At 38.6% G+C, this 27,172-nt stretch overlaps 1 protein-coding gene across 17 annotated transcripts in view; it reads right to left on the reverse strand.

Moving 5' to 3' along the window:
* Positions 1-3,615: 3,615 nt before the first annotated feature.
* mtd (TLD domain-containing protein mustard) overlaps positions 3,616-27,172 on the reverse strand; it is a 107,880-nt gene continuing 84,323 nt past the window's right edge. For 13 of the 17 annotated variants that reach the window (XM_076536322.1, XM_076536319.1, XM_076536318.1 and 10 more), the window contains 6 exons: positions 24,689-24,851; positions 21,460-21,688; positions 20,181-20,267; positions 7,866-8,147; positions 7,615-7,784; positions 3,616-7,464 (listed from right to left, as the gene is read on the reverse strand). In XM_076536322.1, coding sequence (XP_076392437.1) covers positions 7,329-7,464; positions 7,615-7,784; positions 7,866-8,147; positions 20,181-20,267; positions 21,460-21,688; positions 24,689-24,851 — 1,067 coding nt within the window. In that variant the 3' untranslated portion in view covers positions 3,616-7,328. Of the gene's footprint in view, positions 7,465-7,614; positions 7,785-7,865; positions 8,148-14,582; positions 15,128-20,180; positions 20,268-21,459; positions 21,689-22,794; positions 22,989-24,688; positions 24,852-27,172 lie in introns of those variants that run through there. The other 4 variants (XM_076536315.1, XM_012294754.2, XM_076536325.1 and 1 more) reach the window with 3 other exon arrangements.

The raw sequence follows: 27,172 nt of genomic DNA on the forward strand, positions 1-27,172 counted from the left end.
CCTTTACTCGTATGTATAATATGTATACGTAATGTACACGTGCGTGGTATATACACACATACACGCTCCCTGCACTGTGTACTGTATATGTATAGATACGTTATATACATGCATACACACGCACACTTATTTGCTCTCCCATTATGTGAGAGTAGAGAAACGTGACGATCTCGGTGGATCATGATTTTTTACATGAAACCTCTTTGAAAGGACACACGTTCACAATTATGATGTTCATATTTTTCGGTGAACGTAATATTTTATAAAAATATTTATATTTCTAATGGGAAAACTGAAATTGACACGAGATTTTTGATCGAGGACATTTAGGTCGTCATGCGTTTTATGGTACCGTGTTAAATCACCACGCGTGGTACACAAAGCACCAAGTATTACATCCGCAATACATCACTGCGCGTTGCATTCTCACGATCAGGTGATCCCAATAAAATCTCACCCTAGCCACCTTACGCCACCGAAAACAAGGGCCAAGATAATAAAGATATACTAAATAAAGGTGTCGTATTATACAAATTATGCAGTTGCAAGTTTGTTGAATACAGTTATTATTTGAAGAGTGATCAAATCAATTCACGAACGTGTATCCTTTCGCTCGTTATGTAATTGTGGCTCGTTCGACACATGTGTAATTCAACGTACACGGTATACAGTTGGCTAATACACGATTACGATAGACACACAGTGTGTTTGTTCGGGTGTATTTTTGTTTGTTTTTGTCACTGGTGAGAACCTCGGGAATATGATTGTTTGCTTGCTGATGCGTCTCTCCTATAGCTTCAGAGGATCCAGAGACGGGGAGATCACTTTCGCGGTTAAATAGCGATTTAGGCGATAGTACATTAGTTAAGTTAGTGTAAAATTCATTGGTCCAGAGAGTTGTGTGTGTTTCAAGAGGGTCTTTGTTCTCCCCTGTGTAGCCCCGGACCCTTTCTTTTGATTTAACAACTGTTACAACAGGTTGGCTATCGGTTGGCCCGTTTTTCTTCTACGCGAGGGCTTCGAAACCGTAAGGATATGTTTTTTCTTTCGATGAATTATTTTTCGGTTATCGACCATGATGGTTAAGGATAAGATTTTTTCATTTTGTAGATCGTGATTTATGACGGTGTGTCTGCTTTTTGACCAAGCTGTAGTTTTGCGTGTATTATTTTAGTACGCAGAGTGACAGGGATTATAATTACTGCAGATAAGTGGTACAATTTCAATGACATATTTTACTGGTCCCAGGATATTTTAGCGTATTCTACCAAATTACCAAATTCGTATTTCTAAATTTAAAAAGTTGCAAATTTCGAAATGTAAAGTCTTGTGCTTGCTCTATCACTGAACTCTCCTCAACATTTTTCTAACAACGCACCATTCTTACGAGTAAAATACGCCACCAAAGTTTGACCTATTTCCTGCCACTCTGTATACACAGCGATAAGAATTATTCGATAAACGAAGAATGATTTGAAGTACCTGTGATACTTTTGTTCGATCGTACGAGGATATCGCGTTTTCCTGATTAGTGTAGCTAGAATGAAATCGTTCCTTTGACACAGTGCGGAACAGTGGAAAAATTCCTTTAGAATATTTTTTTGGAAATTCGAGTCTTATGTACGTATATCGTACTATTCAACAAATTGTACTTCAATGTGATTAATATAAAAAACATGGTTTCCTATAAAAAAAAATATTAAGTTAAGCACAGGTCAGAAATTATGATACGATACTTAAAGAAATCGTTAAGTTATTTATAGCAACAGAATATTCTGTACAACAGATTTTTATTGATAATTTGAGAAACTGAAAAATTTAGGAACTCAGTAATTTTAAATTAATGCGTGGAAAGTTAAAGTTAATGTTTATTGACGATACTGAAATTTTGATAGTTTTGACAATATATATTGATCATCAGAATCTCGAAATGAGGAGTCATCGATTCCACAAAAATATTTACTCTCGATTTTTCAGGTATCGTATCACTCGCTGTGCTCTGCGATGTAGATAGCTGTTAAATGGTATCAGAAATATGAAGTATAAATTGTAAGTTACAATGTCGTATTGATTGTATGTAGGATATGAAAGTTGTACGTACATAAGTATCTGAGTATTTAAAAGTTGATTATGTGTGTGTGGGATACAAGACGAGAACGATTGCATGTTCCTCTACTTTTCTACGGATTTTCGTTTCTGGTACGAATAGCTGTCTACGTGTAAAACGGGCTACGGTTGTAAAACGATATAGCATGAAGTTTCGATTTTTAGGCATGAATCGAATTACTAAAAGTTAATAGAACTAATAGAAAAAAAGTTGTTTAACGAACAATATTTCAAGCAAGGTAAAAACAGTTATCAATTATCTTTACATATACTGAATATCATTAAAAAGTTATATAAAAAGAAAAGCTATAATTTTAACGGGATGAAATTCGAATTGTCTTGCTATACCGTTCACGAGACGCAGGATATCGTGTCACGGCGACGATCATCGTCAAACATCGACGATCATCGTCAAACAACGACGACGACGACGACGACAACAGTATTCTAGCTAAACACCGAAGAACATTGAATTTCTTAATGCCTCGTCAATCCCTGCGATCAGTCTGAATCTAATTGACAATGTGTATTACCAGGAAAGTTCGTCTCGCCTCGTCTCAGCGAGCTTGTTCTCGCTTACTTCGTCTCTTGCTTCGATTTCGTGTTAATTTAACGCCTAACGTCCACTAATTTAGCTAACGAGTATACATATACATATACGAGTTTGCGATTACACATTTACGATTTCGTGTGAGCTGGCCAATTTTCTTCTTCCATTTTCTTAACGCTAGAACAACCTGATACAAAATGGTAGACTTCAAATTTCTTATTTCAGCCCCGAAGTATAGGAAACTTAAAAATAATATGGAACAGAATATAATTTTGAGTTGTTCTAGTGTTAATGTTTCTCCATTACTTTTGCTGATTAGGTTTTCGTGTACACTAGTGAACATTAGACTCCTCTATGGAAAATAACGATGCGGAGGGGACCATTCGATTTTCGGTTGACCAATTATGAAAGTTATCTTCCTCCCGTAAATCATTATTTCTCTAGCGAACCTTATACTCAGCAATGTACACGAACGCATATCTGTCCCTCGATCGTTACCTAAGGTCTTGTAACATCGATCGAGCTTATCAACGATTCCATAGTCGAATCGAATATCAAGTGATTCCTAACAATTATGTTCGCTGGATTCAACGCGTGGCATAGATTAATCTACGTATAGGAGTTTTCATCGTGGAGGCAGTAGCGTGTTTATATATTTTCGATTGGACACCTACAGGTGCTGAGAACGCTTCTACGTTCGATACACGCGTAGAAGATAAACTTAAAATGAAACCGAGGCTTCCGATAATTTTCAACAACCAAAATCAAATTGTTAAGTGTACACGATACATGGAACATTTAGCGTTAAAAGGAGCAATAGAAGTGTCTCGATATAATTCAATTTTTATCAACGATACACGTAATTATCAATCTTATAAAAAAATGAAACATAGGAAACAGAGAGGACTAAATCGCGAAGTAGCAAGAAAAAGAAACAAACGAACAAACAAAAGAAAATGTTACTCTCAAACACACATCTTCTTTTATTTCACGTTACAACGATTACATTTATACCAATGATCTTCGAAAGGCGAGCCTTTTCTCCTCGGAACAGAAAATAAAGAGGAAATCATAATTACGGTCGAGTACTTTGTTTTTTCTCCTTTTACATTGATTCTCGTATTGTCCTGGGCTATACTTTAATTCGAGAGTCGCGCGTTTCGCTCTTCAACGACAAGCTGAACCCCGAGTGACGCGGCTCTAAAAAGCGAATCGACATCTTGTTTTAAACTCGTTAGTATCACAAGAGTACACCTAGACGCTAATTTGGTGTTTCAGACAACTCTATAATTGAGGTTCGGTGTCCTCGAAACTATCCTAAAATGAAGCCGGTAAAGCTACAGGTTTTCATACACAGTCTTCCAGGCTGTTCTACGTTCTTCTCCCGTGTATCTGTGTACGTGTGTGTGGATCTGTTTGAGCTTCTCTATTATTTAATTGTTCGTTTAGTTCTTTCGCTTTTCTGTCATTTTTTGGTAAGTGCGTTTTGTAACCAGTGCACCGGGTATGACTCATTCACAAGGGGAGCGTACGATGTTAGGGACACTGATTCAAAGCGTGCACAAATATTGGGGGTCACGTAAGTAGGGAAACAATGATGTTCAGAACATTTGAGAATTCCGAGATTCGTTAACTTGGAATTTGGGGATTCAGAAATTTAAAACGCTCGAAAGTTTCTGAACTTGAAATATTCAGATTTCGAAATCCGAGAATATCAAAGTTTGAAATCCAAAAGATTTTTAATTCTGATAATGTCCTCCACAATTGAGTGAAATTTAAATCATTGGTGTCCCAAATATCGTATCCTTCCCTTGTCAGATCTACGATTCTCTTGTTTCAGACTGACCTCGATCTTCTACGTTCACAACCCGCGTTATTCACGCATTTTCTTACAATTTAAATTACGCTGCTTTTCTCTCGAGGCTTTTGCTCTATTCTAAAAGCAGTCGTTTAGAGGTACGAAAGTCGAAAATCGTAGAAACGACGCGAGTTAGAAAGTGTTCCTATTACAACGGAAGGAATGCTAACTGGTGCAATTTCGCTACGGTATAAAAGGACGTTCCTCTTTTTGGTTTTCGAAAAATCCTTTCTTAAAACAGTATCGATTGAATCGGTCACGAAGTAGCTCAGCTCGCAGTCGATTTATAAAATCCTCTATCAAAACTTGCGTTCGTAATTGTTAAATCCTTTTCGTACGATCTTTACATCAAAATTAACAATATTAACAAAGCGATAGAAACGATGGTTTCTTTACAAGCAACGGTTCATCGATTCTTTGTAACTCGCAAAAGATCACAACAGCTCGAACAGCGTTTTGCACAGCAAAAAAATGAAAAATAAAATCAGAGCCGAGCGAAACGGTTCACGCGACATAGGAAAACTTTGTACAACAACGTTCCTCAAAATTTTCTAACTCGACGTTCATTACCGCAAACACACTTGGTGTGTCAAATCATGATGCTCGCGTGCAACTACTAAACGTGTGTTTGTATAACAAAAACTCGATATAACCATCTGGCAAATCTTTGCTCATTTTGTTGTATTTTTATTGTCTGAGTTCGCATAAAGCTCGCATAGAACGGCAAAGCGTAATCGCAACACTTCCCTCAGGCTCTGATCGTACGCAGCAGGACCGTTACGATGGTACCATAGAAATATTATAGTGTACAGTCGCGTGCAATTTAGGCTTCCATCGATGGTGGGCCAGTGAGGGCTCAGCTGACATCGGTAGAGTAGATGGCGCTAGCGTAAAGATGCGGTAAGAGAAGATTAATGGTAGAGTAGTTTGATTAGGTTTACATTGGTACTGTAGTTAGGTTATGTTGATGTGGGCGTAGCAGTTGATCGAACAGTGTTAGTACCCAACGCGCTAGCTTTTAGAAATTTAAGAGAATGGGTCGAAGGTGGTAGAGTAATTGACTCTGGTACATTGAAATGAAAGAAAGCGAGAGGTAGTAACTATTCTACCACCATCTCTATCACTAGCGTCAGCTATTCTACCGATGCAACTTATGCCAAAAGGAAGGACCCTAAAATGATAGGAGACTCCTTCCTCACCCCAAACTAAAAGAAGCCTACGTTGCACCCAGTAATGATACGTACACGTATATTCTCTAGCAGAGGGAGAGAAAGAGAGCGAAGCGAGGCACAGGCGTGTGTGTTCGTTGTGGTCAATTGAGACACCATAGAATAAGCACGTTCCACAAAACATAACAGCCTTTGCAAACGTGTCGCTTTATTTATTTCTTGTTTCTTCTGATGTGTATCTTAGTTTTTCAACCTTGTTTTTATGGTCATTAATCAAGTGTGTCAACCTCGAATAAAACACGAACTCTCCTTTTCTTTAAAGCTACTTATGTTCTCAGATCCTAGACTTCGTTTTCTTTTTTTTTATTATTACATCGTATCGTAACGCATCTGCTGTTAAATCGTGTGTGTACAGAATGTGTGTGTATTACATTGGTAACCAGCGTGTATTCGTTCGGGATATTTGCGTGTTGACGAGCTACACAAACAGTGTCTTCTGCAACGATGAGTAGTTTCCTTGTTTATTCTTTTTTTTTTTAGGTTTTTTTCTTGCTTTTAGCATAGTATCGTATATACCGGTTTTGCAGTTTCATTAAAATTAATCTTTTTACCGTTAACACGATTTTCGTAATATATATATTTACATTCATCTATCTACATTATCTACACATCAACAAACACGGTTAGTTTAGCATTCTCGTAGTGTCGTGTTGTATCGTGGTTTTGTTTTCTATGTTTTTTTTTCATCAACGTTATTCATCATCATCATCATCGTTCGATTCGTGGTTCTCTGTCTGTCATTTTATTCTTTCGCGTCATCGATTCTCCCCATTTTCGAGGAGAGACATTTCATGATCACCATTCATACATTATCCGCTCATTCTCTCTCTTACTCGCGATCATCGATCGTGTCAACGATCATAAAATCTTCGTCAAAACGCGACGTACCATTATTATCAGAATCATCGTTATCGATACAATTAATAATTATTATCGTTATCATACTCGCGACTAGTTCGAAGGCAACGCCACGTCATCTTCGCGTACAAACAAATTCTTCGCCAATCGTGGCCAATCCTTCGACTTGACTTTTTTCTTTCGAACTCAGATAAAAACGAGCAACAACTCATTCAACGAAACACATTTGTGTATATAACTATATATATGCGCGCGCTTGTATGTATACATATAAAAAAATAAAATAAATACGGCAACTTAAAAAAGAGGAAAAAAACAGATAGGACGATCAAACAACGTGTCGATCATTTTAATTGTAAGTCCATGGCTCCTTCAAATTCCGTCTCGACTCTCTTCATCATTTTCTTCCATCGTTCCAATCTTCCCGCACCAACTTCGTCTCCATTTCCATCTTTGTACACAATCGACAATCCAGCAGTGTCTTCTAAGGATACGCGTCGGGTCTCTGGTGTGTTATAGGATTTATCGACGGTAACCGGTGAGAAATAATCCCGTTAATCATTTTTAATCTCCTCGGGTAAAATGTCTCTTAGAAACGGTAGTAGCCTTCCTGCGTGATCGTCTCCTGGGGACGAGACAAACGTCCGCGCACGAGACTATTTCGAATTCAGGTCAAATTAGGCTGCGGCGAGGGCGAAGTCGTGGACAACGAGTACGAGGCCGTGTCCTATATGAACGCCCAGCATTCCAGCGTCTTCACCACGAAGTCTTCTCGGGGTGCCAGAGGCTCGTTCCCGTACGTGCTGCAGGACTGTGTCCTACCCTGGTACAGGTCGCCGTCTAACCACAGTCCGAACTTGCCACTGATAATACAGAAAATATTATGTTAAAGAGTGTACACAAATTAATGAAGTCCTACGTAACGATCAAAGTTTGCGATATGATACAGCAAAGTTGGATAAGTCCAAGAGCAATAAATTCCTGTAACCATAACAATAAATTAATATACTTACTCTCCAGCGCCGATGGCAAGGCTCTCGTTGTTTCCTTTGATAAAATACAAATTATCCCCGGTCCAGTTGAAAGCCTGGAACCTAGGTGTGAACCTGAAGAGCAGGGACTCGCCCGTGCCATAGAAATGGTCGCTCACGTGCAGAGCGCATGAGGTCAACGCACCAAATACCTGGAATCGAACAATACTTGATGAGCTTCTGATCGTACCGCAATAAAACAGCCGTCTTTTATGGTCCAAAAGGTAACTCACGTTTCCTTCGGTGTCTTCGATCACCAACAGAATAGGACTCTCGATTTTGGCCATCTTCCTGTACATGCTGTTTAAACTGAAGCCGTGTTGGCTGGTGCTGAAGACAAGACTCCAGAGATAGCCTTCTGCCCTGGCAGGTAAATGTCGACAAAGGTGTTCCCTGTGTTCGTCGCTGAGGATTTCTGTGGTGCCCACAAGGTCGGGTATGATGATGTCGTTGTCCAACGAGACGGCACTGTTCGCGTACAGAGCTCGTCTGAGCTCCTCGCTCATAGACAGTACCTGTAAACGTCGAACATGTTATTTGTTTGAACTTTAACATTCGGGGAAAAAGGCTGAGGAACATTTCGGGATTGTGTTTCGGAAGTGACATTTACGAGAGAACGAGATTCACCGAGCTCTGAGATTTTAGATCGAAATTTCAAACGTTATCAAAGTTCGTTAACGATTGTTCGATAAATTGAAATAATTACTGCTAATCTTCATTGAAAATTAAAACTGCAGCCTCAGTGATCTCGTTGAATTGCACATATTACAGGCTATATCGAAAAAGTTACTGTTTGGTTGCAAACTAGAGGGTTTTCATTAATCTAAACCTAGTTCTAAGTCTAACACAGCTAACACGCACTACTATGCATTCAAGTGTGCTGTTGTAATTGTAGACGTTTTGTTTTGCAATGTTTGACGAAGCTTTGTGTCCCACCGGCACAAGAACATCATGAATATTTAATACCCAAAGAAATGCGTCATTCTTTTCCACATCTTGCATATTAATGCCGCTCATTAATTGCAATTCCGTCACCTTGACCTTTCTTCCCATGGAAATCGACAAAATATTGCAGAGGATTCCGTGAATGTCGTCATAAAGTCCGTGGGTCTCTTCAAAATAGACAGGAATTTCTGCCACGAGGATAGATACGAAAGAAGATGCATCCAAATATAGAATTCCTGCCTTTCACATTCAGAGATTCTCTAAACGTCTTGAATCTCTGATAATATTATTCTGCATTTCCATAAAACCCGTTACGATCTCTTCGAAAGAATTTATTCGAAAAAGATGTAATAGAAATTCGGAATATTTCGAGGAAGTATTAAACAGATAAATACATCTATGTGTTTGTGTACGAAATTCATTAGAATATGATGTAATTCATCACAAAGAAGATTAAAGTCTTTCGATCTTAATACGATAAACATTTGTTTTTCCAATTGGAAAATTCCCATAGCAAGTGTATCATCGGCTTATGAGGTGAAACCTTGCCAGCCACCGTGAACTATGTTATGTAAATGTTGTAATATTAATGGATGAGATGCAAAGCCGTGATGGAGCAACAGGATGGTATGTCGGTGCACCCCGTAATCCCATGAGAGACGATTGTGCGAAATTGCTATCGTTCAAGGCAGCTGCGCAAATGCGATTTACCGATTGTTTGCATCTGGATCGATGAATAGTGGAATAACAACAGACACGCGCGAGGATGATCGGCTCTTATGGTCATATGTAATTTGTCCAGCAGTGTCCTTGGTATTTCAGGAAATCTTACGTGGAATCTTCGGATACTCTCTTGTGTCTTTTTACTCATTGGGTCTCGAGTTGTCTTTTTATACGCAGTTAAGGTAGCAATATTTGGCCATCAATTATGTCGATCAAAGATTTTGTTAATTTTTTGTAGTATATGTAGCTCTAAAGTATAGCTTCAACTACAATTTGTTATTAAATAAAGACATTATGGAAAAATTGAATTATCGAGTATTTGAAAGATGCAGAAGTGCGTAATCTTCGGCACGAAATTCGCAGAAACTGCAGCGATACGAATTAATCAAGGAGCTATTTAATGCGAGTACTTGCAAGCAAGTTCGTTCTGGTTTTTACGCGAAGCGAATTGAATCGAAGCGAGGTCGCGTCAATTAAGCCGTTCTTCGTCGAGCAAATGATCAAGGAGCCAGTCGAAGATGAAGAAAAAAGCGAGTAAACTGTAAACGCGAGAAATAACAAAAATATTACAGGAACCCATTTGATTCGAGTAGTAATGGTCGAGACAATCGAGAAATGAAAGGATTATCAGAACGATTAATCTCATTAAATAGATTCCGTGGCAAGAACGGTTAATTAGCCCCGAGATATCATTTTATTTTCTCGATTTGCGCTAACGTTTTCCACGTCGAAACTGGTGCAGGAAGAGAACGAACTGGCTCGAACGAGTATCTGCATCTCGATGCATGTGTCCTCGAGCGTCACACGCATTGCCTTTTATCACCGAAGTTCCCTTGACCCGTGACACTCGCTTTCTGTCTTCTACGCATTCGGTAAAAATTCGCGTTTTATCGCGGGGGAAAAAAGAGAGTTCCGTTATCGAGTGTCTTTTTACAATGCAACTGTCATTCTTTTTTGTAAACAATCGAATTCACGCTCGATCGTTCGTAACGCGATACAACCATTGATCGATCACTCGGAATAACTGTTGTTCTTTCTCTCGATAATTATTCCCGTTGATGACTTGGTCCGCGAGAAAACAGAATGCGGGGTAGATGCATTTCGGAGTCGAGTTGTAACGGAGCTATTTATAGAATTAATTATACGGAGTTAGTAAATTAGAAAGTAGCTAGAATGTGACTAGTTTGAAGAGTAGACGGTACATTCCGTAATACACCTGAGGTAGAGGACCTGTGAATAAACTACCGAGTAGACAGTCTTTACTCGATGACAGTAGTATGAGTAAATCAAAGAGTAGAATAGTACATCTACATCTATAACACTCGACCGATAATCTATTACGGTATAGAGTAAAGCAAAACAAATAAATCAGAAAATGATTATAAAATAGTGAAAGTCGCAATGGAAAGTAGAAAAGTAATTAGCTAAATGAACGAACGGAAACAGATGGAACAATGTAAATCCGCAGTTCCATTAAACTTGGATGCACAAGTGCAAAGGTTGATTATCTTTCATCGAGCGATGACAAAACACCATGCGATTTAAAATTCAAATTCGCTGGTCGATCCTCTTATATCGAGCCTCTTATTTCTCGCGGATCGATCCATCGATGGCATAACAAGATTTCTGCACCGCGAAGACAAAACCTCTACTCGACACACGATAACCGAGGTCGTGGCAATCGAGATGCACACCGAGAGAAAGAGGATATGTTCAAAATGACGTGTTCGAACGTAAGGTCGATCGGTCTTGTTTTCGCCATCTTGCAATGTTTATCAACCACTGGCCTAACTATAATTTTCCTTCTCTACAGTTACTAACAGGTTCAATGTCTTGTCCTGAATGCCACAAAGTAATTTGGCCACTTTTCAAATGCGCAAAGTTTAAAATTCCTTCATATTCGTATTCCTAAAAAATAGTTCCTATATAAAAAATGTATTCCGCGTTTGCCATGAACAAGAAAAAATATAACGTTCGAACAGATAACCATATTATTTGCTACAACGTGTTCCGATATAATACTTTCTTTATCTCCCCTCAGTTAAAAAACACGCAATTAATTCTAATAATAAATACTACGATCGCAGTGATCAGCTTCTAAATTTTATCCCCGGAGCTTTTTATTTACGGACTACCCCGACCCTAAATTCGAGACCGTATTTTTGTTAAACTTTATTTTTAACCGGTCTTTGTTACTTTACGATTCCGAAGGTCGTCTTAAATTAACATCTCGCAGATTTTTCCGCGTGAAATGAGAAATGCGATCTTTTGATTTCTTGGATTTCGTATGGAACCAAGAATTCGAGTGTTTTGTGAAATAAATTACTGTAGAAATTCCATAATACAAATTTAAAAAAGACAAGACTGCCTCACCGAGAGCATCCTGGATGAGTGTTGAAAGACGTAATTAAGGGTGGGACGAGTATCGACGAACATGATTCATAGATAATTCTCGAAGAGAAATTTTTCGATCTCGGTATTATCGAGATCAACTTAATCTTGAACCGCAAGCTCCACAAATTCTGAACAGTCTTCCAACATTCGTGATAAATTTTCACTGTATTCCAACTTTCTAATTTTTGTCTTTGAATGTTGCAACACTGATTCCTTTGAAATTTGAAAAGCGAAGAAAGTTTGTAGGTTTCTGAAAAATCGAACCGATCGTTTCGAGGAGTCGTATGGTACTGCGAGAGCAACCGTTCGAATGCGATCTCTTCAAATGGCCATCGAGATTCGCGAAATAAAAATCCTTTCGACGGTCAGTTTCTTTCCTCCCTGGTCGTTTTAATGTCAAGTACAAGCGAATTCCGACCAGGGTATCTCGAGGGACTCGCAATGGCCTCGACGGTATTATTCTTGATCGTCCTTCGTTGCAACTTGGTTGACAATGATGAGAAGTTCATAAATCTAACGATTTTTATCGAAATACGCGAAAGATAGATCTTTACCCTTTTTCGTTCAACCTCATCGTCGCTCACGCGACTGTTGCAAATTAAAAAAAAATATTTACGAAAACGAGATACTTTCTTATAACTTTAAAAAAAGACTGATGAAATGCAACGACTGTCGCGACGCAAGAACATCGATGAAACGAGAAGGAAAAATTACAAAATCAAACAATCGTTGCGTTTACAAACAACGATTACATAATCATCATTCACCGCAGCATTTAATGAATGACTATAAATACAGCGATTCGATAGATGTTTATAGAATTCTTCGACAGAATCGATTGGATTCTTCTCGCTGCGAGTGCGAGTTATTATCGCCGAGCTAATAGATCGATCACGTTTCTTAAACGTTTCTATTTTCTTCTCTTTGATTTTAACACGACTTACTAATGTAGCTGTACCAGTCGAGAAGCGTCTCCGATGATCAAAGTTGAGAAAAACATTTTTATTAATACTAACATTCATGTTAGTACTTCACATTTACCGATTTCATTAGGATTTCTAATACACTAAATTCCATATTCGATAATTTTGCAATTCATTATGTTCACCAATGATTTTATATTCACCTTTTTTTCACGATTTTTACAAATTTTTAAAAAGTAACTCGTTGCATGAAGCACTTACGGAGAACAAACCACGTACCAACTACGCTAAGACTGAATTGCCTCGAATTTCCTGCACGTCCATACCCGAGTAGGCTCATTTCGACTTATTTTAATCTCTCAACTAGCTTCTCACGAGCTGAAACGAGTCCAGACTCGAGCCAGTGCCAGACAATTTCAAGACACCCCATTATCCGTCCGTTTCGACGTGATTAATGTCGTCGCGCTCGTGAAAACGCTAATTTATTATTAACACATGAAAGTGTTTAATTGGGAAGAAAAATCCTGTTGAATTCCCTTCGATACGGTTATCCAGCGAGGAAACATCTATGGCTTGCTAAATTTAATCATCATTAAATTAATCGATCTTCTCGAGATCAAAGCAAATTGCTCAGATACTTGTACTTCGTTAGAAATCGTATCTTCTGGCAATGTTCTATATATTTTGGAGTAAAACTTGTGGACTAAATTATAATTTTTGAAAATGAAATTTCTGATATCCCAATTAAATTTCACCCCATTTCTATCTTATCCTGCGGTGCGTTTTATCTTCCGCGTTAGAAATTACCTCCTTATCTTTCGTGCCATAATTTCCGCTGTTTTTTCGCGTCACGATCAACCCCATCGGAGTAGCATCTCGAGCGCAACCCTTCACATAGGAGCACGTACGTGATAAAATACGTGTTTATACGGCGATTGCATAACTTGGAGATTGTCCGGTGGTGTATCGAACGAAGCCGGATTCTGTGAAAGGTGGACCTAGGCGCGGCCAAGGACCGGTATTGCGAGTAAACAACTGAGTCGGAATATTTTTCTATCTGCGTGCAGTGAATCCCGAGAGTACCATCCTTTTCAAACGAAATACCCTTATTTTAATTGCATTAGAGCAACACGAATACCGAACCCTTTCTAATTAATATTTCTGAAAATAATCCTCGTGTGATCTTACATGTTTACATCTTTTCTGACATAATATTACTTGCATTTTCTTCGCCTTGTACGTAATTTATCATCTTTTTTGCTAAGCGTCAATCGAAAATTCTAAAAAGTTTTTTTTTTGGTGAATGATTTCAGACGAATCGATTGAATGCGAAGAACGTAATTTTACAATACGCAATTATTTTCTTTGTATTTAAATCGATGCATAGCTCGGTAAATGTTAATATATGCTAATATCATGTTAAAACCTGATTAACTAAAGATGCCAATTGGAATTACAAGCAAGGAAACTACATGCGTTAATTTTTTTAAATCCACAATTCATAGCTGGAACGATAATGTGACTGATGTGTTCGACAAACAAATTATGATATTTGAAGTTTTCCTGTCGATGAATAGAAAAAACTTTTGTTAGCACCCGATTAGAATTCTGAGGGGTTTAAATTCCTCTGTAAGGACATTTTTCTATCGTCAAATCTTCAAGCGACTAAATTTTTAACCATTGAAATTTGCAAATGACCGAATGTCTAAACTCTACATCTTACTGCATGTCCGCAACTTCAGGTTCATCACCGTTCTAAAATATCTCGGAATTTCAACAAACATCCCTTCCATGACTAACCGAGTAAATGCAATTCTACCTAAAAAGATCACACCGAAAATCAAGCTGAAACCTTCCTAAAATAAACTCCCACGAGTGGTACATATTAATAACCCGTGACTAACGACCATCGACATCGATAAATGACCAGAGACACCGTCGTTAAAACACGACTGACATATTTACCTTCGTCCTCTGCTTCAGGAACTTGGAGATTTTGGCGATGGGGTTGGGAATCTTTGGCTTCGGCATTTTGACTAGATTCTCCGTCACGAGATCGACAAACTTCAGTCTTCTTTTTCGATTCTACCTTTTTGACACGTTTCTCGACGAGATACAATTTACATTCTCTGTTTCACGCTCGAACGTCGGTCGAACGCTTCGCTGAACGAACCTTTCTAGAAACGTGCAGGTCCGTAGAAACGGCGTCTTAAATGTTCGTCACGGTGTATTACCCGGGAACACTCGTGCGAATCTTGTTTTCGAAAATGCAATACGTACACGAACGATACGTACGACAAACGATAAACTTTTCTTTCTTAGAAAAAGAAAATGCCGGTAATTATACGCGGTATAAAAAGTTGGAAAGTCTTTCCAAAATCGGTCAACGCGACTCGAAATTAATGCACGAATGAGAGTTTAGTTTTGATTAGCTCGTTTTGCGAACAATCGCGCGTGACAGCACGTGAAAGGTATACTTCACTTCACGAGGACTGAAGCAACACTGACCGGCCGCGGTTACGGGGTGAGTCTAATACATCCTGTGTGGACGGTGGTGGGGGAAGGGGCGAGTCGTGCAACGCGCATCCCGGTTCGCGCAGCACGTGCTTTACACGCTGCGCGCGCGGCTTTTTTCACGGAACGCGCGCTTTTGTGGAACACCGCCAAATCTTCGCCTATTTCGGATCTATGACCGTAAATCCTTTTTATCGTCGATTAAATTAAATATATCTCTGTTGCGATGCTAACTTTTTTCTAACGCGCATTCTTTCGCGCGTTTTAAAGTCACGAGATCGAATTTACGATGAAAAATCACTTCGATGCGTACGCCACGAACGCGAAACACGTGTGCGCGTTTGGTAACAATAAAAATTTTGCCTTGGCAGGAGATCGGCTTATAATGACAAGCACCGAGAGAAATTCACGTAAACAGTTCAAGCATCTGTAAGTAGAGAACGTGACCAGTGTAACGTGCATGCGGTCACGTCCGCCTCAAATGCAATACTAATTAATACATGCACCAAATACGATAATTCCTCGGTCACTTTTTGCAACGAGCACGTATCATTACCATGGTTTTTGATTAGTTGTAAACCAGTCAATTCGATGGTTACATCCCATTGGAAAATCCACGCCACATTATTATTACTTTTCTGTCATTAACTAGATCAATTTAGCGAAGAAAGAACTGGCTTTCGTGCGAATTTACTGCGCTGTGGCACGTATTTCCTTTCCAGCTCCTTAATTGTCAATTTTGTGCGATCTAGTAATTACTAACGATAACTATTATTAACCTGTTAGAAGTAAATTAAGCTCGATACTTCCATAGCGCCGTGGAACGTATATCGGCGGTTCGATATTTCAGCTATCCATTTGCCGAAGCGATTAACCGTAATCGAGGCTGTTTGCAATAAAATTTGTAAAAATTCCACAAAGTTAATCTGTCCCGTGAATGGTTCGTTTAACACGCGTCTCTTTCGTCATCGTGAAAAGAAACAATACAAAACGAATAATGAAAATCATACGCGATTATTTGCCGTTTCAATTAGCAAAGTCTTTGCTAAATCGACAAACATCGTGTTTTCATGCTCTCAATTATACAGGATGAGTCACTTGAGCTCGTTGCAAGATGGTTCAATCGCAGAGTAATCTTTACGGCATCGATTGGCTCCCTCATCTTATGCATCTCTGATAATTCTATTTATGCAACAATTATTTGAGTACGTTTCGTAGGCGAATAATTCTTCGTACTTCCGGTTTTGCACTTCGCGGTATCGATATTTCTCTATTAATAGTGCACCGCTGAAAGCTTCTTTCAGCCGAGGTCAAAGGTCAATGCGAACCGTCGAAAGCTGCCAGCGAAGAAATCATTACCGCTGCTCGCGAACGAGCTTGCATTTATCAATCTTAAGCTCAACTTATTTGCTCCATCAGGCTTTCAAATTATTCAACTGGTCTTTGATTTAAAGGAGCTTTACGTTCAATAAAGTTTCTTTTAACTTGAGAATTGAATTGTGATTTTCTGATTGAAAAGTGAGGTTTAATTTTTAATCGAAATTTATATAAAATTGCTAGCTATATCTCGGATATAAATACTAGAGTTTTTTACTGTTATATAGCAGCATTTTTAATTTTTAAACATTTCTACTATAGTATAATTGAGAGCATAATTTTTGAAGTATTCGAGGATGAGAAACACTGATTATCGCGTCCAACAATGTCGATAGCGTACAATTACGCGTGGGCTGTACCATAACCGCGCAGAAACGCTACGAATAGCTTATAGTTTAAAGTGTGTGTAGTAGTTTCAGTGTTCGCGAAAATTCGCGATTTCACGCTGCGAGCGTGAAAGTCTCGGTAGATAGCAGTATTTATTTATGGACTTTTGCAAAACCAGCGAAACGTATAAGATCGACACTTTGTTTTCGAGATACGTGCGATGACACGCGTTACTATATAAATCCGAATATAAATTGTTCACGATAAATCCTAGTTTTAGACTTCGTAGATAGCAAGTTTGCGGGTAAACAAGTTCGTAATAATCAGGATTTTTACCATCTGCCAGGAAAAATGGAGATAATGTCCTGGTCAGATTTTCCATATGGTGTACGTGATCCCATCGTGTCACGTACGCAGAAACAGATAATGAAGGGAATTACTGCGACCCCTCGTTACGCTCTATAGATTTATACTCCCCCAATTTATGTTTCTATACCTGCTCAAACAATACGCGCCGTCGAGCGAGGGTCCGAGTTTTGTAAAACCTGCAATCATAAATTTTGGAAGGGGGCTCAACGCGGTGGAAAATTTTGGAAATTCACTCACGGGTTATCTTGTTTGTCCTTAATCATCGCTCAGCTGACCGGCAGTTGTGTTTTGCCAGCAATTCCGACATACGTTCGAAACAAGAGTGTTAATCGACCGTACGCATTCCGTAATGCATTCGTTTACACGATTGCCATACGCAGACCTCGACGATTATAGCCGGTTACATTTTTTAAGGAAAACTGATCGAGTATTCGAGGAATGCGATTTTAAAAATCACAGAATAAAGTGGCGCAAAGTTATAAATTTCTACGAAAACTAGTTCTCGCGTTAGATCGATGTTAGAAAAAATAGTGGGTACGGTAGATAAATTTCTACCGAATTCTTCGGTCGTAAATCCACCGGGACGATAAAGAATCGCGGTATTACGAAACGAATAAACGTGACGCCGATTCGAATGGAAATCGAGGAGAGAGAAGCGACGAAAGGAAAAGTCGCGAAACGGGTTTGAGAATGTCGGATGCTCGGAATATGTTCGTTCGTCTAAAATTGCGTGCAACAGATGGAAAAGAACCGGTCGAAAGAATGTATTGTTTACTCTGGCCGAGCCCAGCAGCGCGTTACACATGTCGGCGCCTCGCTGCTCGCTCGCGGGGCAATTTTAGCAAAACCCCACCCTGGCCTAATGGAACACGACCGACGTCGGAATCCGTTGGCACGCCGCCGAAAAGCCCGCGAAGGTTAAAGATTCCGAGACCAAGAGACGATCGAGCGAAATTACTCGAAACAACGGAAACGTGTTTCCTCTCTTCATGCTTTTCAACATTTCATCAACCCTTACAGATTCTATTACTGGTCGATTACATACCGATTGAATAGTCTCGACAACTATCATAATACGTAATATAGAAGATGCTACGATCCTATAAGGAAACCGATGAATAAAAAAATAGAAGATAATGTATGTATCTCCAATACCTTGCAAATAATTCTAGATCTAAATATCCTCAGTGTCAAACATCCTCAGCATCGAACATCCATAAAGCGAGTACAATGCTCGCGAATCTCACGACTCGATCTCTAATCAAATTTTCAGATGGGACCCACGCGTCCAGGTCTGAATGAAGAGTAATTTTAGCCTAACCGCGATAGTCGTTCGCGAAGATATGATAAATAAAACGGGATCATCGCGCGTCCAACGCGGAACAACGACCCCGAGGATGCACTCCCACCATTGCGATTCTGTATCTACCGAAATTGTATCAACGTGGGTTTCCTAGTCGTTCAACTACCATTTGACTTCTGGTTCGAATAGCAGTTTTAAGCGAGCGGTGTTATGTGGACAATTTTCGTCCATTGTCACTGACGTCAATGGATGCTCGAGTGAAAATAACCTTGGCACATTTGCAGCAGCCGTGATTCTTTTGCGGAAACGAATTTTGGAAACGGGAACAAGATGTTTGTCCCGACAAACAGGATGTTGCCACGGATTTTTGAGCGATCGTGGGAAGTCGGAACGGAAACACATGATACTTCTGATAAACAGAGGTATAATGATTATTATACTTCTCGTGTATTTATGTGACTGTTTCGTAGACAATCAATAGTCAGATTTGCATCTAGATGTAAACTTGTCTATAGTTAGCTAGAGGGCTACATACTGTAATTATAATAGCCGGTGATTAACAATGATACTATTTCCTCGGTGTATTTGCTAGGATAGGAAGTTGTAGGTGTAACATTAATATTTCCTCAGAGCATGCTTCTAACAATCGTTTAGGATAAATGTTCAGGGACTATAAATACTTTCAAAGATCCCAGAACAGTAGTGACTATAAACACTTCTGGCTACATTTGCGAATTGTAATGAATGAAACATAACATTTATCGCACGTGTTCATAGATAGATATAGTCATTGACAAATCTCAACTACCAATGACTGTAAGAGAGAATACATTTTTCATCCTGCATGTATTTTTAATCGGTGAGTCTTCCAAGCACGTTCAAAATCACGAGAGCTACTATGAAAATAGTGTAACTATCACTGAAATAGTAGTTGTGTTACGGAGGTGTACTACTATAATAGAGTGCTCGAGCGGTGTGAACGTTTCTGGATGTTTAACGACACTGTAAATGTACTAGTATAAATAGCAGCCGATTCACGGATGTTGCCCTCATTGTCACGGCAACGAGATTCGTTCTTTATTTAGCGAAACGTGTGACGATCAACGGAAGAGATGACGCACGAGTACTCACGATCATCCGGAAATAAATCCGGTCATGATAGCATCAGTTGAAAAGCATGTTCAACTAATTACTCATTGACATTTCGTCGAGCGACGTTTGAAAATATCAGACAATACAATTTCACGTTTCGAATTCAGTGCATGTGTTCATTGGCGTAACTAGGATTTACGTTGAGTGGATCAGAGGAGTTGGAGATTTAGACATTCGGATGTAAAACATTGCAATTTCCAGATCCCTAGTTACGTCAAGAGTGTCAGTGTTGTTGAAATCAACCACTTATCGAAGTCCAAGCCACACAGAGAATGCATGCATGTATCCACCCACCAAAAGCTACGATTAATCCCTTTCGAATATCTCCTCCGACCGATCTCCAAAAGAAACAACTTCGGAAGACGACACTTGATATCGAAACACGACGAAAAGGTGCTTAGGTGATCAAACGAACAAAGTGTGAAAAGAGTGTGACCGAAGGAGGTGCGTTATTTAACATCGAGCAATAATTAGAGTGCCTATATAAAACGATCGTCAAGGGAGGAGATGGGAATCGGTACCTCCGGGTCCTGGATCTGCTCGGAATCCGCCGATGTGCTCGACGTCTTCAGGATGCTGTACAGCTTTACGTACGGGGCCTTGATCAGCTGTTAGCCAATATTAATCGGCCGTTTTTAACGCTTTCTTTACTGCCTTTTCATCCGTTCGCTCTTGATCCTCGCATCGATCATGATTACAAATCTCTTTCTATCAATAGGGATCTTTTGTCTTGCAACGCTCTGTGCTGGCGCTATCGGTGATTCATATATTTACCCAAGATATCGCATAATTTAAAATAGCATTCTATTTTAAATAAAGTTCTGTCAAATCTTAAAGTTAAAAATTTTCAGAGCTTCAAGACTCCACGAGACATCTTCAGCACAGAACGCATTAATTTACAGAAATATTAAAGCCATCAATGCGAAGATCCAGGCGCTGGAACCACTATCGCTAACTTCCCTCCGTGAGAGAAACGAAAAATCATCGGTCAGAAAAATAAAAATCAAGCTGGTGAGAGATGCGGAATCAGAAAAAGGAAGAAAAAAATTAGCGACGATGAATCTCGAGAATGAGATACGAAGCGGGTGCGTTTTAGCAAAGAATGATACTGCCACGATGACGATGAGAAAACAAAGGCTGAAGAAACGATGTACAGTCGAGGTGTTAACCGTGTTAATGCAAGATCCTCGACAAACAAAACAACGAGATGCCGGTACGACGACCGATGTGCGTTGAATCGCAAACGAGAGTGCGAGATGATGCAAAGAAACGTCAAATTATCGTGAACGTGTGGATAAGATGTCGAGTGACAAATCAACGGCGATTTCGTATGAATCGATTCGATGAGACGGTTCGTTAACACGTTGAATCGTTTAACGAGGTGTCAGACTTTTGGTAGATCAATATTTTGTATTTATGAAACCGTAGATTTTTGGTTCTTCAAGGTTTACTTGCGAATTATGGTTACTCAAGACGTTGTTGCTGTTCTAATCAACTTATAGATGAATTTCTTTCGCACCACCTTTGTATTTTCGTATCATAGGAAGTACTACTAACTTGTCCTCATAACTATCCTCTAAGAATAATCGGTTCAAAAATGTAGAATAACGCTGTGTCCTGCTACAACAATTAGAATTCCCTGCACAATAAAAACCTAGAAACAGCAAGAACATCCTTGAGTACCAGATATAATTAATTTCCATCATCTGGTATGCTCAACGTGTCAACGAACGAAAAGTAAAATGATCCGAGTTTCGGTGCTCGATGATCGATAAAATAGAAAATGAAGAACGTACTCACCTCCCATGATTCTCTCGTCAGTTCAGAGATCTCGTCGCCATCCTGATTGCGAGGTTTACCATCCTCCGTGGTTTCTCCTCCTTCGCCGCCCTCGTGCGGCGATAATTCGGGCGACAAATCGGTATCCGTGTCCAGCAGAATGTAACCACGCTCCCTCCAATAATTCTCGTCCAGCTCGCCGTACAGAGACGGTACCCACGCATGGATGAACCTGTACAGGTCGTCCACCCTGCAAATAACGAGAACATACGCGCGTTAACGATAGCAGAACGTTCGATGACCAAACACTATCAGTCAGCGATCCCTGCGCTATGGATCCAACCCTCGAAACATTTTCATCCAACCCCCAACATTTATACATAAATATTAAGTGTACATGAGAAACATTAATTTAATAAAATTTTATAATCTCATGAATTTACGATTCTTCTACTGTTTTGATTTTTGATAAAAAAATCACATTGGTCGTGAACAAAATTTCCTTGGTGCTCACATTTTGAAAACTTTCATCTTCAGCATCTTCAACATTTTATTTTATTTCCTCAACGATAATCTGTTGAATAAAAATTTGTAACTACGACAAGAACTTATGTGAAATTATGCAGAGAACTTGCTTTCTTCGTTTTCATTTACCGTGAAAGTACTTCCGATCGATTAACATTACTGATCTTTTCAAGCGTTATCGTCGCGGCGATAAGGGTAATCGCATATGTAACACTTGTTTCGCTTTTGTATGCTCCCGATACGGCTGTTGTTGATTCGAGAAAAGTCTGTTTTTACAATTTCGTGGAAATTTACTTGCGCGGGTTTTAATGGGACATGGTTCGTTAAGCTTATGTACTTTTGGGGTATGAACATAATTACGCGTTGCAGAGTGGAATAATTATGATGGACTCTTGTTATGTTGCCATATAGCGCATGACGACATCGCTTCGATATAGGAAGATTTAACGCGATGGCAATTTAACTTTAAACATCTCTAGATTTCTAATATTTCTAGATTCATAAAATATTTTAAAATGTAAATGTTTCTAGCTATATCCTTGGATCTGAGTACTCTAAATAAAAAATATTCTACGAATAAGTAGGACAAATTGAAGGTGAACTTCTCGTAATTCAGCTGTCTTATTTGTCACAAGATTCTGAATCTAGACTTTAGACACTCCTAGAAAGAACTTCCTCGTTTTTCAAACAGCACAGAAAAATAAAACAACTCCATCTGTTGGATAACTCGCCGATGCTACTAAACAATCGAAGGTTATTTTATCGACCAGGAATGGCTATCGTTTGAGGTAAAAAACGAAATTGATTTTATTAGATTCGATCGTGAATTACCTTCGGTGGACGAACGGCAGGATGTTCTGTACAGCATTTTGCTCGTAAACAAAATTCACCACTTTGTTCAACGCGTTCCAAGTCCAACTCATTCTTCCAGAATTTTTACTCACTTCCGGGCTTCACTACACTTTTTATTCGATATTCTATGATCGATTTATTTCGAATTCTTACACACAGTAACCGACTATTTGCACTTCACTAGATATAGATCTAAAATTAGATCCATAGGTTATATAACTATTAAGCACAAAATGATGTATGTCAGAACGCAAAATTTATTGCTGTTGATGTAATTAACGTAAATTTATGAACGAAGTTACACGATGTAACAAGGTAAATGTACCCATTAATGACCACATACAGTGACCGATCGTTTGTTTCATTTAATTTAAAAACAACGATTAAAATGCCTTAAAATATCGCAGATGTATCGTGTTTATTATTTTAGGAATTGTTCTCCTATCGAGATGTTCGTTAACAAGTACGATTACAGATTTTGATAAGATAACTTAATACATACGTACTTAAAAAGAGTTTCACAAACATCTATGATAATTTGTTAAAATTTACCAAAAACACGTAATCAACGTTATAAAAACAGAAATATCTTCATTTATATAAGAGATCTTGTGATAAATATTTAATGTTACACTTAAAAGCTAAGTTGCTTGAAGAAACACCGACTGAAAATTTATTTTATAGAAAATTCTGCATACGTTAAAAATAATTACTAAACGATTACGTGTCCAATAATGGGATCATTTACCTAACTCATGAATTAAATATCCGAACCAGTAGCTCATGAGATGTCAATTACGTTTACTTCCTGAATTGCAAACCGGTTTTAAGTAGCGTCGGTCAGTGTATGATCCATAAATCGAACGAATGTTTACTGTTAAAAATATATAAAAAAACACAGAATGCAATCGGTTTACCGTCGAGACGGAAAGTCGTGAACGCGATTTCGAGCGTAATATCGGAAGAGAATCGAAAATGGTAGCACAGCGCACTGGTTCGTGTCCGAACACCCACGAACGTTGTACGGAACAATAACGCGAAACAATAACCGCGTCGACGAACGGGAACGAAACAGTGATGTAATCGACGAGAATCCTAGCCAGACACTTGTTAAAGAGCCGTCGGTTAACGGAGGAGAAAAATTAGAGAAGTGAGTCACGAGCGAATTGATGCGTGTTTATTGCGGTTACCTGCGCTGACGCAACACCGTTGCAAAAGCGCTACGTGCAAAATTTAGCTGAATTTTTTTGCACGCGAGTAACTACTGCGCGATACCGATGCTCACGATTTATCCCGCCTCGAGAAATTAACATGTACGACACCGGACGGCCGAATCTCAAGTACACGAGCGAACACGAATTTCTTGTTCCGTGAAAGTATGTTGCGTAAGTACGCCGCTTTATCTCCACAAATTGCCCGGCATTCGATATCTCATTATCGTTCGCTGGTTATCGAAATTCCTATCAATCGTTTAATAATAATGTTGGAAAACGGAAATTACGATAGTTGTTCAAGGAGAATACTTTTGCATAATTCAGTTTTAAATTAAATTCATAAAAATTTTTATAGCGTGTAATCTGGAAGATCTACTTTAATTCTGGACTTCGATCTCGATCATCGAACAATCGCGAGAATGACAAGTTTATAGGTACTGCCAGAACATAAGATATTTATGACTGATAACGTTATCGCTAGCAAATTTTACAAGTTTCAAATTTTGTATACAGCCGAATTTACATTTACAAATTTCCAAATCTCTAATTATTAAAATGTTCGTGTTTCCAAATTTTTGCGGTATAAAGATGCACCAAAAGCGAGTACACTGTGACGCAAGTAAAATGCGAGATAGAAATATGGAAATAAATTTGCATACCTGTTTCGTGGTACGCCGAACCAGTATTCAGGCCTCAGTTTCTTTTTTCCATAGCTCATAATAGGCGTCGAGCGTGGAATCTTCTTGTCTTTCGGCCTTCCGGTTCGCAGTCTCAGGTACAATGGAGGATCCTCGCAGGAACGGGCTGGTCGTGGTAAAAGCTCTACGTAATACGACAAAAAACATATACAATGTAACATCATCCTTGATATCTCGGATCCGTTTCAATTATCAATTCATCCGATGCAGTTTCGTTATACTAGTATCTTGTCTGCGATCCATTACGAAAAAAAAAAGAAAAAAAATACAATAAAAATTTGATGAAACGCTTACCACACACAATGTTCATATCCATCGAATATACATATTTCTTGTGCAATATGCGCAGTTCAAATTACGAGAAAATAAATAAATAAATAAGAAGCTTCCAAAGAGGCACCACACAAGTCGCAGACAATTACGGGTGTTTTCGATTAGAAATATAGCTGGAACTAGTGATGACTTTGTAAAAGGGGCAGATCATGTGCTCGGAAAGAGCTCACGGTGTGCACGATGTGTACATGTTCAAGTTTTTTATAATTCAAATAAAATTCGAAGCAATTTTTGTAACTGTTTATACCCATCACTAGTTGAAACGCAATATTATACGAGACACAAAATCACGATAGATATAGTATATGTATAGAATTGAAATTACACATTAATCCGGTTTAAAAATTATTTCCACAATACACAGATCAAACGGTACACAAAGAGTAAAAGAATGCATTCAAGTGTGCGGGTGCAAGCGTCAAAACCCAAAGTAGGATTAATAATAAAAAGAAAAATCGTTGGCCGATCCAGGATACACGTAATCGATTGTACATACAATCGACGATAAATTACAAGGAAAAATTCTGGTGAGATAATCAATGGTAATGACAATCAATAGTAAAACTATTGGTTCGGAGGAGGACTCGTGGTTACGAGACAACGTGACAAGGTGGGTTTTCGTGGAAAAAGCAAGCTAATACTAATATGAACCTACCGAGGCCTTCGAGTTCGGGAAAATTAGGTGCTTGGACTAGAGGGACAACAAAACATATGACATTACTGTATTAGTATGGATTCACTGGTAAAATAATCGTGAAACCCATTGCGCTACGTCTCTATTTTATCGACGATTCTCTTACATTGAATGCTGAATTTATACAGTCCAAAATTTGTACAAGGTAAATTCAGGAATTTCACAGTTTTTATCTAAACATACCCAACTTCTGAAAATTTTTAAATCTGAAATTTGTGAAGACAGTGTTAAAGAATGTATGAGACGCAGCATAAAAGGTTTCAGTATTCAGGAGGCACACTAAAAATGTCCCTCCGTTTAAATTAATAATAATGAGCTTAAATAATGAAGGAACTCGATCTTGGGTTCTATTCGATCGTTAAAATCCAAGTCGAGCAGCGTAACTGTTCCTCGTATCTGTGCCAGATTAAAAAGATACTGTTCGAATATCGATTCCTGAACCGATGGCATAGATTCGCGAAACAGCGTACAAAAGGTGGAATGATACATTGAATATAATAATAAAATGTGAAACTGGTAATGACAAACGAGTATAGTAATCGAAAACTATGAAAAATATGTCTACGTTTAAACGTATAGTTAAATCTACTCATACAAGCGCACTTAGTACTCAACTTTTTAATAGAGTCACCTTTCTGATATAAAACAAAAATTATTCAGAGAATCGAAATCCACTCTAAAGGCGCTCAAAAGATTCGAAAAATAAGAACAATAATGCACTAGCAAAGTAACATCGTTTAACACGTTCACTGCCATCGTGACTTTAATTCGATCGAGTGATTAATATCTTCGAAGAGATATCGGAGTAAAAATTAATTGGCAATCAACGTGTTAAGAAGCTGTCTATACATACGAGCGAGTGCAGTGCGTGGTAATGTAACTCCCGTTTGCCATCTTTATTTGCCATTTCATTTACTTATGTGTTCATGGTTACGTGTAATTAATAAACAGAGTTATCACTTTGAAGTAACAATGTTTCATCGACTAGTTTCATGTAAAGAGACGAATGTAAAGTTTACGTTAAGAAATAGACCGTTTAAGAAACACCTACCATACAGGGTGCTGTGTTTTAATTCATTAAATTACATTTGTACTGTAATCAATGTCAAGAATATTATAAAACAAGGTGTAAATTCAACATATTATATAGTTTACAGAACAGTTTCATTTATGGTACAGTTACGCACAAAGATGACTTCTCTCGTTGATAGGAAATTTAGAGGAAGGAGTCTCCTAACATTCGTTTCACTCGTGCTTTCATCTTATTACCACATCGATTTAATCTGGCGAATAATAGGAGGATCCTTTCACTACTTTTTCCACATTTAAGGAAGAACATCCTTGTGCGTGGATGTACAATGCTGAGATAGTCTTCTTTTCTCACAAAATTTAGAAATTTTCCCAGTAACTCACTCCGT

The sequence above is a fragment of the Megachile rotundata genome, chromosome 10 (assembly GCF_050947335.1).
Source record: "Megachile rotundata isolate GNS110a chromosome 10, iyMegRotu1, whole genome shotgun sequence".
In the NCBI taxonomy this organism is placed as follows: Eukaryota; Metazoa; Arthropoda; class Insecta; order Hymenoptera; family Megachilidae; genus Megachile; species Megachile rotundata.